The 16,845-nt window shown below is 33.0% G+C and overlaps 1 protein-coding gene across 1 annotated transcript in view; it reads left to right on the top strand.

The window, feature by feature from the left end:
* LOC145263063 (exodeoxyribonuclease-like) overlaps positions 1-16,351 on the top strand; it is a 78,677-nt gene extending 62,326 nt beyond the window's left edge. The window contains exons 7-9 of the mRNA XM_080119919.1: positions 3,050-3,230; positions 5,083-5,228; positions 16,205-16,351. Coding sequence (XP_079976045.1) covers positions 3,050-3,230; positions 5,083-5,200 — 299 coding nt within the window. The 3' untranslated portion in view covers positions 5,201-5,228; positions 16,205-16,351. The remainder of the gene's footprint in view (positions 1-3,049; positions 3,231-5,082; positions 5,229-16,204) is intronic.
* Positions 16,352-16,845: the final 494 nt, after the last annotated feature.

The raw sequence follows: 16,845 nt of genomic DNA on the forward strand, positions 1-16,845 counted from the left end.
AAAAGGACCATCCAGAAATCTTCCTGACCCGACAGCAAGACAGCCCGACATTGTCTAGGCTCATAATTCTTGTCACAAAATGACGTGCCTAAATATCACATGATGGAGAATCAGTAGAAGCAATTGTCGTGCCTTAATTTGTCGTACGTAACTAATAAACACTCAGAAAAAGGTTTTACTAGGTCAGTTGCTAGAAATTGGGGATTAAATTTATCCAAGCCTAGAGAAGCGAGACATTCAAAGTAGAGAGGATATCTACTTGGTTTCATGTCTCTGAATGGTTTCCAGGCAATTAATGTTCTGAGCAAACGTAATGGTCTCTGAGGAAGGATATTTGCTTGGTTGCACATCAATGAATAGTTTTCGAGCCGTGCAACATAAGACATCTACCATATTGTTGAAACTAGAACGAAGAAAAATTTAAAGTGCAAATAAAATTCTTCTTATTCGTATGATTTGGATTCTTCAGACTACTGTTCTCATCTTGAGTTTCATTTTCACAACGTTTCGGTCGATGTAACCTCCAACCTTCTTCAGGTGTATCTTGTTGAAAAACACAATTGTGAATTAGTTGGGACCTCTATCCAATTATGGCTGATGGAACGAGAGCATGCTACCCTCGTGAAGTAAATAAAGGGTTCCGTTCAAGATTCCATTCAAATTTCGGAATTCGACAGAAACATTCCTGAGTTTGATAGGATACATCTGAAAACGGTCGGAGGTTACATCGATTGAAACGTTGTGAAAATGACACTCAAGATGAGAACAGTAGTCCGATGAATTCAAATAATACGAAGTTTATTCTTCTTATTAATTGTATTCTTTTTCTTATCTATTTATTAATACGATAGCGCGTTTCTTATTTTCTGGTCACGCCTACATCCGGGCCAGTTAATTGTTATGTACTTCCATTTCTTGTAATAAATGGATGTTACATCGACTGAAACGTGAAATTGATACTCAAGATGAGAACAGTAATCAAAATCATCCAAATAATATAAATAACCAATCCTCATCTCAAAAATTCAGGAACGCAATTATTCTTGCCGAGCACCCTGGGGACGAGTCAAGCCAGCTCTTTCTAATAGCTTGATCATGTCATAAATTAGTCCGTTTCAGCTGGAGTATTGGACAGTTCGTCAGATTCTAAGCGACAATTCAATTTTCCAAAGATATTTTTCAGATTAAACCTAATAATAACTTGCTGATTTTCTATCCGGACATTGCAATATTTTCAACAGAAACTTTATTTCTTTTCCTTTTTAACTTTTTTTTTGCCCCCAGATAAGACTTGGAATGTAAGGGCTACTATTTGGGATCGTGTCTGACTGTGGAGGGTTGAGCAGCAAAATGTCTGTTCACATTACATTTAAACTTCTGTAGGTTAGTACAGTCAGGGAAGCAGGAAACAGGGAGGGAATTCCAGAGTCTATCAGTCTGAGGGAAGAAACTATTAGAGTTGAAGGCTCTTCAGCATCTAGGAACCTTAATGGTGAAGGGGTGGGATTCTGCTCCCAAACAAGTTACTTAGAGATGTGTACGTTGAAGGAGGTACTAGTGCTATGAGGTCATCGGAGAACATTCTATTAAAGTACTTGTAAAACAGGCATAGGAATGCAAAATTGCAGTGATAAGACAGAGGTTGGTGCTTGGCCGACAGTGCGGACCTATTAGATTTGAGACTTTTTTTTTTATTTTGGACCTTGTGTAAGAGGGAGAGATTAATGGTACATGCACTTGCCCAGATGTAGCAACAATACTCCAAGAATGAGCGAATTGTGGCTTTATAGGATGCTTTCTGGTGTGAGTAATTTTCTAATACAGTAGGAGCCCAGTATTTTTACAGCAGCCTTGGCAATGTCCTCAATGTATTTGTTCCAGTGGTTAGGGTTAGGGTGGTGCAGTATGAATGCTGTTCTTTATCCCGATTGCAGGTGGGTAAAATGTGGTGTCATTTCAATAGCGCCCATAAAAGTACCTCATATTTGATGATGTGGTCAATCCACATCATCAAATTTTTCAATAAAGTATGTTTAAATAAAGTATGTTTAAATAAAGTATGTTTCAATAAAGCCGTTGATCAAATATGCTCATCTTCTGTACATTGTATGATGTTGTGAAGCTATTGCATGCCAAGGCGGGTATGTTGGTGTGTCTGTGCTGCGGGAACATTTCTAAAATTACTGTTATATTCTGGCACGGCAACTACCTCCTCGGGAGGAAAAATAATGGAACGATAGGCACTGAAGGGGTTGATATGTTATCAGCTACATCTGCTGGTGGGTCTTCTCTTCAAGTTCTGTCGGCATCATTACTGGCACGATCATTATACTGCAGCTGAACACTTGTATAAAATAAACAACGGACACTTATCCCTGAGTGGTTTCCGGGCCTTGATAAGTGGTGACCACCGTGTAAAAAAAAAAATTTAAAAAAAAAAAAACTTACTGCTTTTTTTTTTTATTATTAAATCGCTCCAGACAAGGCATGAAGTCACTTAATGTAAGGAGCTAACAAGAACAAAAGATAATTATCACAAAGACAGGAGATGCCTATTATCCTTTAGTCTTAAAAAGACCAAGATGAAAAGTAGGGGAAATAGTCAGCAGGAAAAGAGTTCCACAATTTTTGCAATTCTTGTAAAGAAGCTACTGGAATAAGTTGCATTACAATGAGTTAGGAAAACAGTGAATCGATGAAGACCATTAGACCAACGAGTCAAACGAGCTGAAACAAAGGAAGCAGGGAATAGATCAGACAGTTCTGAAGAACATTTGCCATAATACTATTTATAGAAAGACTGAGACTAGCAACATTACATATGTGAGAGAGAGGTTGCAGCAAAGAAGATAGTTAGGGGGGGGGGGGGTGCAATTAAATTACAAATACGTTTCGGCACCATAACAAGAATTCCCTAGTGGGATAGATTCACCTGTTCAAATATGACAACAATACTTCTTATCTCTCTCTCTCTCTCTCTCTCTCTATATATATATATATATATATATATATATATATATATATATATATTCTATCTTTTTTATTTCAGATCTGAAGAACCCAAAGACAAACAAGAAAAATGCTGGATTCACCATTGAAGAACGAAACGGATTTACCAATATGCTGGAGAATGGATTTATTGATTCTTACCGCCATCTGTATCCGGACAAAGAGGGAGCTTACACGTTTTGGACGTACATGATGAACGCCAGGGCCAAGGATGTTGGATGGTGAGTGAGAAAATTCCCATAAAAGAAAGTTTATAAAATAATATATACTTCCCATCAAAGTTTATAATAATAATATATAAATGACCGAGGTGGAAAATTATTCTTCCCCAATGTTTGCACTAATGTTCATATAAAATCATAGGCTTATGTCAGTAATTTAATTTTTTCATGTACTAGCAGGCTGCCCGACATTGCCTGATCATAAAATATGCATAAATATTATGTTTTAATTAATGTAGAATTCTTATTTATTATAAACAGAATTACCATAGATATCAAGTATAACATTAAATTCCTTTAAAAAAAATTAAATAAAAAAAAAAACAAAAAAACTGAGACGTGTGCATGCAAGTATTATTTTATCTAAACAATTCACTTCTTGTAAGTAAAAGAAAAAAAAATACTCGAGCTGAGATCGAAACCAAAACCTAAAAACAGTCAAGTACGATAACCATTAGGCCAGCTTGGCATGTTTTTTTAAAAAGTGTTTTCAAACCTACTTACTCTTAACATAAGTAATCTGTTATGTAAACAATTCACATATGTACGTTCGTGAAACAGCAAACAGATAAAAATCCGATAATCTGCAAGTACCAATTTTTCAATTTTGATCCTTTATCAGCCCTTTTTTCCAGATTAAAAATTAGTACTTGGGAGTCATCGGATTTTTTATCTGTTTGTCAACTGTTTCACGATTGTACATGCGTGGTCCTGAAACATGACAGCTTCCTTATGTTTAGAATAAGAAGGTTTGAAAACACTTTTTAAAGATCGTGACGGGCTGGCCTAATGGTTATCGTACTTGACTTACTGTCTTTAGGTTTTCGTTTCGATCTCAGCTCGAGTATTTTTTTTATTTATTTATAAAAAGTGAACTCTTAAGACAAAACATAATACTCGCATGCACATGTCTCAGTTTCTCTATGAATTAAAATATAATATTTATGCGTATTTCACGATCGGGCAATGTCAGGTGGTCTGCTAGTATATCTATATAAATGAGAATGTGTGTGTGTGTGTGGTTGTCCATCGGATCCGATGATGATGTTTTCGTTTTGTATCTCATCTATGAACAAGGTGGCTCTGCAGCCCCAGCCTAGAGGCACAAAGTCTTGAACAGTGGGGACATCGGAAATCAGTTGTTGTGATCTCTGCTGACGCTGCTCTGTGGTCTCTCTCTCTCTCTCTGGCAGCAGTGGGTTTCTGGCATCGATTCTCTTCAAAGTTGGCAGCAGCTTTTTGAACTGAGCCTCGCCATTTTAGTCTATCCATGGCATAAGCCTCCAGGTTTTCCAGTTTGATGTGGCACCACTGCAAATTGGCTTTGACCGTGTCCTTATACTGCAGTTTTGGTCAACCTTGGTTTATTTTGCCAGCCTAGAGCTCTCCATACATCAGGCATCTCGGCATCCGACACTCCTCCATTCGTATCACGTGTCCAACCAATTGAAGTTGGGCCTTGATGATGGTGGCCTCTCTGCTGGTGGACTTTGCTTGGTCAAGGACCACCAGATTGGTGGTGCAGTCCTGCCATCTGATTCCCAGGATAGAGCAGGGAGCTCACATGTGGAAAAGCTCCAGTTTCTTGACGTGCCTGCGCTACAGTGTTCACGTCTCGCAACCGTAGGGGAGGGTAGGAAGAACTACAGCATTGTAGACTTCAATTTCATAGATAGGCACTTGATTGCAGAGTCTGGTCAGTGCTTCACTTGCAAGTGGTGGCAAGTGGCATGTCAACGATGGTGAGGAAAGTGGCAGTATGGTGCAGGTTGGTGGAACACCTTTGTCTTTCCATATATATATATATATATGTGTGTGTATATATTTTGTTTTCCTTTATTTTTACCTCCAGGCGTTTGGATTATTTTGTAATTTCTGAAAAGCTCACCTCAAAATTGTGCGACAGTTTAATCTACAAGAATGAAATGGGAAGTGACCATTGCCCGATCGGGTTGCTGATGAATATGTGAGGCCTGCTGAGCTCTAACGTAGTACAAGGTGGGTGAACATTTTTTTTTTAATTGCTTTTATTTAACCCAAACAAGGTATATTACGATCCTAAATACAGAGTTGTGCAGCAATATGTTTGTTCGCATTACATTTAAATTTTTGCATGTTGACACAGTTGAGGGAGCAGGGAGGGAATTTCGAAGGCTGGCAATTATATGGCAAGAAACTATTAGAATAGAAAATTTTCTGGCATCTGGGAACTTGTGTAAACCGTCTTCAAAATCTAGTGGGCGATAACATTTTCACATCCTTACTTCCTCGTTCTCACAGAAGAACTGTCGCAAGTCTATCACTGCTCTATCGTTATTTTTATGGAAGGTGCTCGACTGAGCTTCAATCTATGATCTCACTCCCTATAAAACTTTCCTAACAAATACTCGCCTAGCTACAATAATTGTCTGCAATTTCCATCGCTCAGTATTTGTGTCTTAAACTTAACAAAAATTCCATAAACAGAGTTTTTTTCTTAAAATTTTGTCTGTGGAACACGATACCATGGGTTTGCATTCCAGCTGACTATAACAGTCGGTTCCAAGTTCAATATAAATAAGTTCTTGTTAAGCCGCCCTCTTATATAATTAAACCCTACCCAAATTACACTATTACTGATCATCATGGTGTTTTTTGACCATCTACCTAGCACATTAACCCTTATCATAGAGTGGCCTCCAGGCCTTGGTAAGCAGTGCCCTTTCCTAAGTAAAAATTAAAAAAAAAAAATGCATAGAAATGAGTGTCTAAAAATGATGCTGAGAACAGTAGTTTTCCATTCAAGGATAGAGTAAATGGAAAATTCCATTAGAAAATAGCAAGATAGTTATGATTACATCATAGAGTCTTATGCCATGGGAGGACGTATGTGGCAGAGAAACAAGATTACTTCTCTTTGTGGGGGTGGGGGGTGACAATTTCAAAATGAGATGTTTCGTTGAGTGTTGCGATGATTAATTAGTATCAGGAATTTTACAAAACTCCAAACTTTTTAAGAATTCCAACTTCCAGCGTAGATCCCCACTATCATGTCTCCTTCTCTAACATCAGTGGTCTACGTTCCAACCTTCCAGAGGTTGAAATCAAATTACGGTACACCAAACCAGATCTATTCTTCCTAAGTGAAACTGGCATTGGACCAACTATTTTCCTAGATGAGTTCATAATTAAAGGATATTCTAACTTAACATCCAAGATCACGATGTACATGGAATATATGCCTACATTAGAGATGGCTTTCCATGTGGTCGGACGTCTCCAGAGATCATAAATTACCCTATATGTGCTTCCAGGTTACACTTGTTCATACCACTGCCTTTATGTTTGCCCTGTATCGCTCCCAAAATAGGTAAGTTACTATCTCTAAGAGCGTATTTAAAATGATTGACCACATCTTGTCTGCTCATCTTTTGGCTAACATTTCACATCTATGTAGATTTTAATGTTCACAATGTGGAATGGTCAACCCACTCAAACAAGACAGATGATGAGGGGAGGTTCTGTCACGATATCTCCATTGCTTATGACCTAACTCAGCTTGTTCAGGAACCCACCCGTTAATTTATTAAATTTATTATGTTAATTATTAATTTATTATTATGTTAAATATTAAAGTTATTATTATGTTAAATTGATTTTTACGTTAAATTAATTATTACATTAAATATTCCATTATTAAATTAAATATTAAATTAATTATTACATTGAATATTAAATTAATTATTACATTAAATTATTACATTAAATATTAAATTAATTATTATATTAAATTAATTACATTAATATTAATTATTACATTAAATATTAAATTGATTATTACATTAAATATTAAATTGATTATTACATTAAATATTATATTAATTACATTAAATTTTAATTTTATTACATTAAATTTTAATTTTATTACATTAAATTTTAATTTTATTACATTAAATATTAAATTGATTATTACATTAAATATTATATTAATTACATTAAATTTTAATTTTATTACATTAAATTTTAATTTTATTACATTAAATTTTAATTTTATTACATTAAATTTTAATTTTATTACATTAAATATTAAATTGATTATTACATTAAATATTATATTAATTACATTAAATTTTAATTTTATTACATTAAATTTTAATTTTATTACATTAAATTTTAATTTTATTACATTAAATATTAAATTGATTATTACATTAAATATTATATTAATTACATTAAATTTTAATTTTATTACATTAAATTTTAATTTTATTACATTAAATTTCAATTTTATTACATTAAATTTTAATTTTATTACATTAAATATTAAATTGATCATTACATTAAATATTAAATTGATTATTACATTAAATATTATATTAATTACATTAAATTTTAATTTTATTACATTAAATTTTAATTTTATTACATTAAATATTAAATTGATTATTACATTAAATATTATATTAATTACATTAAATTTTAATTTTATTACATTAAATTTTAATTTTATTACATTAAATTTTAATTTTATTACATTAAATTTTAATTTTATTACATTAAATTTTAATTTTATTACATTAAATATTAAATTGATTATTACATTAAATATTATATTAATTACATTAAATTTTAATTTTATTACATTAAATTTTAATTTTATTACATTAAATTTTAATTTTATTACATTAAATTTTAATTTTATTACATTAAATATTAAATTGATTATTACATTAAATATTATATTAATTACATTAAATTTTAATTTTATTACATTAAATTTTAATTTTATTACATTAAATTTTAATTTTATTACATTAAATTTCAATTTTATTACATTAAATTTTAATTTTATTACATTAAATATTAAATTGATCATTACATTAAATATTAAATTGATTATTACATTAAATATTATATTAATTACATTAAATTTTAATTTTATTACATTAAATTTTAATTTTATTACATTAAATTTTAATTTTATTACATTAAATATTAAATTAATCTACATTTTTTATTGTAATTCACCTGTGCACTCACACATAATTTTTTTCTTTTATCATTTATATATTTATAGGATAGTGTGTGTGTTTTTCTTTTTTATACATAGGCATACCCACTTATCAAGGCCAGTGACCACTCGAGGATAAGGGTTAAGAGTGTACAGTAGTCAATTGGACATTATAGTAATCGTTAGTAATGGAAATTTGGTAAATTTGTTAAGTGGAACGGCTCATCAAGAACTTGTTTACATTGGACTTGAAGACATCCATATTGTAGTCAGCTGGAAAGCAGGAAAATGGAAGAAAGAAGCTTTGTTCATGGAATCTACGTTTAGATTTAGGCACAGATAAAGAGTGGGGGGAATTATTGATAGTGTTTTCAGCTAGACGGGTGTTTCTTGTGAAAGTTTGGCGAGGAGGGGCCCATAGATTGAAGCTCAGTCGAGCACTTGCCATGAAAATAATGATAAAGTAGAGACAAACTCGCAACATCTCTTCTGTGAGAAAGAGGTTGCAGGGAAGAGAAAAGGACATCTCCTACGAGGCTACAAAGTCTATTTTGGACTCTATCAAGGCAGGACAAGTCCTTTCTAGCAGCTCCTGCCCAGATGTGGCAACAGTACTCCATCCTTGGACGTACCTGGCTCTTATATAGATAGAGAATTGCATCAGCAGTGAGTTATTTCGTGTGTAATGCTTGCATCCGAGTGACTGTCATTTAATTGTTATGATCTTCCATTTCTTGTAATAAATAATTTTACCAAGAATTCTTAATAAATTTTGGTTTCAATTATAGCTGATGGCACTCAAATCATCTATTTTTTATAAATAATTTTACCAAGAATTCTTCATAAGTTTTGGTTTCAGCTTTGATTATAGCTGAAGGAACTCAACTTATATGTGTCTCTAGATGTAAAAAAGTCTTCTACTCTAATAGTTTCTTCCCCAGAACTGCTAGACTCTGGAATTCCCTTCTGGGTTCCTGTTTCCCCAACTGTACTGTAGTGTTACAAGTTGATTTTTTCTTTTTAGATAATTGTTATGTTATCAACTTGCGTGAAAAGAACTATGCAAAAGATGCTTAAAACCGTTTGAATTATGCAAATACCATCAGTAGTTCAAAAGTTATGAGAATTTTAAGTGCCAAAAATTTATACTTTTCCGTGGACATTTTTCTTTAGAAAAAGTGGGCCAAATGACGGACCTCAACATTTCAAGAAATTTGGTAATTTCGCCACCATCTATTTATTTTGCAAGCTATTCTCATGAAACTTGGTGCTCTTGTGTAAAATTGTGTGCTCTTTCTGATTATGCAGTCAAATCTGATGTATCTCTTTACCATAAGCCATGAATTATATATGGTATCATACGGTGGGTGTCTATTTATGAACAAAACTAAGTATTATAGTGGTATTTAAATATAGCTTTATTGAGAATAGGCATTTTCCTGCCTCTTCACCAAAGGAGAGCTTAAACTTGGGTGTAGCCATTGAATGCCTAAAGAGCATTCATGGCCGGTATTTACTACTTCCCTCAAAGAAAAAAAAATTGAGTAGATATGAATTAATCTCAGAAATAAATCGAAGAAAATTTTTCATATAGATTTTGGATTTCCGTAAAAGATGGAAATTCCCCTAGTCGACTAGAACTTATGCATTTTAGGACTAGTCCAATTTTTAATTTTGTAAATCCTCTATCTGGCCCAAAATATACCCCTATTTTTTTTTTTTTTTTTTTTTTTTTTTTTACACAGTGATCACCACTTATCAAGGCCCGGAAGCCACTCAGGGATAAGCGTTATTGCAAGTACATTACGTTAGTGTGGAGATTTGCTGAAGTGTTTACTTAAGGGGGCGGTTCATTAGGAATTTGTTAACATTGGACTTGAAGACATCCAAGTTATAGTCCGGAGGGAAGCAGGCAGACGGAACAGAGTTCCACAGGCGTGCAGTTCTAAGAAAGAAGCTTTGTTCATGGAATCCACGTTTTGATTTAGGCACAGATATAGAGTGGGGGAAATTTTTCACAGTGGATTCAGCTAGACGGGTGTTTTTCGTGAAAGATTCGCGAGGGGGGACCAGAGATTGGAGTTCAGACGAGCATCTGCCATGGAAATAACGATAAAACAAGGACAGGCTCGCAACGTCTCTTCTGTGGGAGAGAGGTTGCAGGGTAGAGAAAAGGGCATCCCCCACATTATCCACGAAGTCTATTTTGTACTCTGTCAAGGCAGGATAGGCTGTTTTTAGCAGCTCCTGCCCAGATATGGCAACAGTATTCCATCCTTGGACGTACTTGGCTTTTATATAGATAGAGAATTGCATCAGTAGTGAGATATCTTCTGGAGCGGTAGAAGGATCCCACCATCTTTCCAGCGACCTTGGCAACAGACTTGATGTACGTGTTCCATTTCAGATCAGGAGTAAAGGTCAAACCCAGAAGCTTGTCAAAACACGGAGCCTCACCCAGATGAGAGCCATCCATCACAATTGATGCCAGCTGGGGATCAGAGCGTTGATGATGTAAGGATAGGAGTTTGGTTTTGGGTGCATTAAAGGTAACCAGCCACATCTTCCCCCATTGAACCACGCGCTCGAGATCAGAGGAGAGAGAATCAGAGAGAACTTTGTCATTTACAGCCTTTGATGTGTTGCCGTAGATGGTTGTGTCATCAGCATAGATGTCAACGAATGATTTAAGTATGTGTTTAGGGAGGTCATTGATGTAGATCAGGAAGAGAGTTGGGCCCAGGATTGACCCCTGGGGGACTCCAGCATTTATATTGCAGGCCTCCGATTTTTGTCCATCGACTACTACTCTTATGAGCCTATCGGAGAGAAATGATTTAATGATTGAGAAAACATTTCCAGTTATACCGTAGCTGGAAATCTTGTGAAGTAGACCCTTATGCCATACCTTGTCAAAGGCCTTTGATATGTCAAGAGCAATTGCCCTAGAAAGGAAGCCTTTGTCAAGAGATTCACTTATCCTGTGGGATATAACCGTCAGCACATCTGCGGTAGGTCTTGCAGAGCGGAAACCATATTGTGTGTCACTAAGAAGGTTATTCCTGCTGAGGTGGTTGACTATTTCTCTATTTAATATGGATTCCAGCAACTTACTCATAACACACAGGAGACCTATAGGTCTGTATTGAGAGGGAGATGACTTATCACCTGAATTCTTAAATATAGGGCAAACTGAAGAGGTCTTCCAGGGAGTCGGAAAGCACTTCTCCTTAAGGCAGCGCTTAAATAGTTTTGTAAGTATGGGAGCAAGTTCTGGTTGAAGCTTTTTAACACTATAATTGGGATGCCATCAGGGCCAGTTGCAGTTCTGAGATGCAGCCATAAATCGTACTCTACATGAATCTTTGATGTAGCTTTCACAGTACCAGGATACCAAGAATCCTGATAAGCAACAACTATATATTCACCAGTTGATGGTAATTTTTGTCATTTCTATTCTGTTGTTTTACTGAAAATTCAACTATGTAAACAAAGAAATAAAACAGTAATTTTTTTACCTTGTTTCCACCTTAACATTTAAAATGATTACTTTTATAGGTTTTAGAGTATGCTGAAAACGAATATCGCATTTAAATTTTCTGCAAATAAGTAGTTTTCTGGATATTAAGCAATGTCATTTCTTATGTTATCGCTGGTGGCCATCTTGGTATGCGCGAGCGCAACCCCAAGAAACTATGCGCAAACACACGTACCAAGATTGCCGCCAGCAATAACATAAGAAATGACATTGCTTAATATCCAGGAAGATACTTATTTGCGGGAAATTTAAATGCGATATTCGTTTTCAGCATACAGTAGTCATTTTAAAGGAAAATGTTATGGAAACAAGGTAAAAAATTTACAAAATGCATCACAATGAAATTCTTTATCGAACCGCCTAATTATTATTATTATTTAGATATCCTCAGTTAATAAAAAAAAAAAAACGGGTTTGTTTTACAGATTAAAAAAAAAATGGTCTTGACAATGAGTTAAAAATAAATTCAAGTTTTACGATATATTTTATTTAATGGTTAGGTTAAAGTACAGAATAGTTAACAAAACACCCTTTCTTCTCCATGTTAAGAATGGGTTTCTAAATAATGTTATTATTTCAGCAGGGTAGCATAAGTGTGCAAGTACCTTTTATTTGTTATATATTTGTTTTTTGGTTTGTTTTTTGACCACTAAAAAACCCCAATTCTACCTTAAGTACAAATAAAAAGTATAAATACAATAACAGAAACACATGTACTTTGTACATTTTGTTGTTTTTTAACGCTTTTAGTACACGTGTATTAAAAGTGTTAAAAACAACAAAATAATATTGTTTGGAAATCAAATTTGAAAAACTTGAAAATAATTTTTTTAAATTGACAAACTCAATATAAAAAATGAAACTGATTTTTCTGCTTTCGTTTTTAAAAGCAAAAAAAAAACAGTTTTTTTATTTTTAAGAGAATACAAACGAAACTCGTTAATGCGCTGACTTTAGTCAGCTGAGCGCATAGCGAGCCGTTTTCCCGTTAGCGAATTTGAATTTCTATAAAAGATAACATTTTAAAGAAATTTCCACACGATTAATAATTATCAAATATTTACGTATTATACATGAAAATAATTCTGAAACTATTATCTGTATGAAAATGGATGATATATACCGATTTATCTTATCAATTTGGAAATATTCGTCAACTTTGCTCGATCATAACTTTGCTTAAAAATATAAATCAAAGTCCAGTAGAGATGGACTTTTATGCTTATATAGCCTGTAAAATTTCAGCCATATCCAATCAAATTTGAATCTGCATGTATATCCAAATGTAACGTATGAAATGTAAACATTGAAAAAAGTTTCCCTTTTTACTGTCGTCGTTTTTTTACTGTTTTTTCATTTTAACTTGGAGCATACAAACATTGAACGCATAAAAGAAAAATAAATTAACATCACTGGAATGCTTATTCAATTTTCTTTCCATCAATGTAATTCTTTTAAAAATTGACCCACAACTAAAAAAGGTATGACTTGTTGAAGCACATAGGGTATGTAATATTGCCGATGTCCACGAAAATACAGCATACGCTTGTAATACTACTGTACTGACATGCAGAAGTTCAAGTGTAATGTGAACAGACCTCTTGCTGCTCAACTCCCTACATAGTATCCCTGCAATTTATGTCCCTGATAGTAGCCCTCTACATCAAAGTAGTATTGTGCCTTGTTTGAAGTGAAAATGTAATAAAAAAAATATAAGAAATAGAATGGAGATGGAAGGACCTGAATACTCAACGTTTTGCCTGATTTATGCAGGCTTTTTCAAGAGGGATGGTTATTGACTAAAAAAAAAAAAAAAACGCATAAATCGTGCGAAACGTTGAGTATTCAGGTCTATCCACCTCCATTCTATTTCATATCGTTGGATTTAATCCAGCTCAAAAATCAAATATATATATATATATATATTTTTTTATTTTTTTTTATTTTTTTATTTTTTCTTCATAAGTTTTGGTTTCGATTCAAGCTGATGCACCCAAGTCATATAGATATATTTTTTATTTTTGAATTCACAACTTTATAATATATAAGAATCAATAGAAAATTGACTCTGAAGAATATATATGAAATCTGCATAAATTAAAATATCATATTTAAGCGTATTTTACAACCGGGCTATGCTGGGCGTCTTTGCTAGTTATTAAATAATTCTAAAAGGGTTGATATGCCATAAAAGAAAACAATTAAATTAAGCTCCATAAATAAAGAACTCAAAACATAAAAATTTTTTATCAAAATGACTGGTTTTGGTATTAAATAACCCAAAGAGGGCGGATATGCCGTAAAACAAGATAACCAAATTTATTTACAATAAGTACCCAAATAAATTTTGATTTTATAACTGCAACTAGTTTCGCTGCTATTTTCCCTCCGATGTTAAAAAGATGTCGAATATGTAAAACGGATGTTAAACTAAAAATGATTACAGATTTACATTGTATCTTTTTTTCTTCTTGGAAAAATCAATATTACAACGTTTTATGTTGATACAATTATATTTATTAAAAATCTATATATCTATAAAAGTGAGAATGTGTGCGTGCGTGAGGACACTTCTCAACCTATATACTCAACGGATTTTTGATCTACAGACTTGAAATTTAGTATATAGGATATTCAGAAATGTGGAAAACTTTTTTAATTAGTTTTCATCCAGAAAAACAGGCTGATAAGGGAGTCAAAATTGAAAAATTGATACATGGGGGGGGGGGGGCGTCAGATTTTAATCCGTTGGCTAACTGTTCCATGAATGCGTGTGCATGAATGGTTCACATGACAGATTCATTATTTCAAAAATAAGTAGATTTGAAAACACTTTTTAAAGATTGTGTCAAGCTGGCCTAATGGTTATCGTACTTGTCTTTGTTTTGGTTTCAATCTCAGCCCAAGTATTTTTTTTATTTTTTTACTTACAAGAAGTGAACTGTTTAGAAAAAAACATAATACTCACATGCACATGTTTCAGTAAATATATAATATTTATGCATATTTTATGACCAGGCAACGCTGGGCAGACGGCTAATAAATAATAAAAATGTATTAAATTTTTTTGTAAGCCTATTCAAGTTGATGCTATTTCATGTAGGTGTACATCAAATGGTATCATTTGTACGGCATAATCACACTGACGTACCAGTTTCCATTAAATCACCAAAGTTAAGCAACTTTAAGCCTGGTCAGTACTTAAAGGGGTGACCATTTAGGATTACAGGTGCTGTATGTGCTCTCTGCTTATCTCTGCATTGTTTCCAGTTGTCCTGAACTTTTCCTTACCACTGGACTCAAGCAGTGCCGATTCAGGAGAGTTGTGGTTGAAGATTGTGTAACTTTTGCCTCACAATTACATGTGCGACTACCCTTACAGGCTAGTTGTGCATGTAATTGTCTTTTGGAATTGAATAGAGGTTTTCTTTCTGTTTTTTGTTTGTTTTGTTTTTTTGTTTTGTTTTTGTTTTTTGCATCAGCGCATAGAAAACCCTTCTCTTTCAAAATGGAAATTCCTTTAAGTTTGGAAATTGTTGTTTTTTGCTTTGTTTTAAGAACATTGTCGAAGAAAACAGTTTTGTATGAAAGCAGATTTAATTATAAACGTTGTAGGTAAAAAAAGCTGTTAGATGACAAAATTTGTGAAATAGACTAGCTCTATGTTTCAGAATTTTTTAGATGAGGTTTGATAATTTTTATTTTTATTTCGATTTTTCGAACTACTGTTCTCATCTTGGATATTATTCTCACAATGTTTTGGTTGATGTGACCTCCGACCTTTTTTAAGTGTAGCTTGCCTAACTCTGGAATTTCAAATGGAATCCTTTAGCTTGATCTCATTCCGTCAACCATAACCAGATAGAATTCATTTGTTATTGTATTATTTATATCACCTATACCTATGATTAAAGTTACTCAAGAACTCATGACGCAATGGATATAGGTCTTAAGAAATAATCAGTTAAAAGTGACAGTCTTCTAAAAAAAAGTTTAGTCCTCAATATTAAGAATGCAATTATGAATTATTTAAGAATGGCTGACTGAACGAGAACAAACTAATCCCATGAATTATTATTATCAAGCTCAACATAAGCATCTAAAGAACGCCTTGGTTACATAAGCCAAAATGTTGTATTACTATTATTCAAAATTCCAAAAATACAAATTCTAAAATGTTGTCTCCTGTTTTCTTTCCTCGTAGAAAATGAATTTACTTTTTGTTATTTCTATTCTCGGGTGGATATTTTAATAGATTTTTGTAAGGTTTAATGAAATGTTTAAATACTGCATGGAAATGCTGGGTCGGGTCAGCTAGTCTGTCTAAATGTTTGTGTGACACTTGTGTGTGTGTGTGTGTGTGTGTTTTGTTGTTGTTTTTTTTTTTGTTTTTGTTTTTTTTGTGCGTGTGCTAAAATATTATCTTCTGTTTTTTTCCCCCCACAGATTGCCAGCCAAAGTCCACCCAGTTGAAATCATCTGATTAAAATGTGTTCTGCCATTTTAAAAAAAAAAAAAATCTTTTCATTTTCATTTTAGTCTTATCATTCTCATTCAATAAAAATCTTTTTTCCATTTTCTAAACTTCCCAAATTTGAGTTGGAGTATCCATTTTTTTTTTTTTTTTTTTTTTTTTTTTTCCCAATCAAATTAAAAAAAAAATTTTTTTCATCCAATTGCCTTTTCATTTTATTTTTCATGTTAGAAAAAAATTTTCCAGTCAAATTTTAATTCTTTCTTTATTTTTTTTTTTAATTCAATTGCCTTTTCATTTTATTTTTCATGTTGGAATAAATGAAAACTCTGTTTCCATTTTTTTTTTTTTTTTTTTTTTCCCAATCAAATTTTAATACTTAATTTTTTTTTGTATCTAACTGCCTCTTGATTTTATTCTTTGTGTTGCAAAGAGATGAAATAGAAAATTTGTTTCTTCATGTTTTTTTTGTACTTTCAGAGTCATTAGAATTTCTTAAGGGGTCCTGTCCATTGGTTTACCAGACTTAATTATGTAATAGTACATAGTACCTTTAAAAATATGTGTGTTGGGGAGGGGGGGGTTAGATACAACTTATGAATGATTATTAAAA

This window comes from Euprymna scolopes, chromosome 38 (assembly GCF_053919585.1).
Source record: "Euprymna scolopes isolate OS-2025 chromosome 38, ASM5391958v1, whole genome shotgun sequence".
Classification (NCBI taxonomy): Eukaryota; Metazoa; Mollusca; class Cephalopoda; order Sepiida; family Sepiolidae; genus Euprymna; species Euprymna scolopes.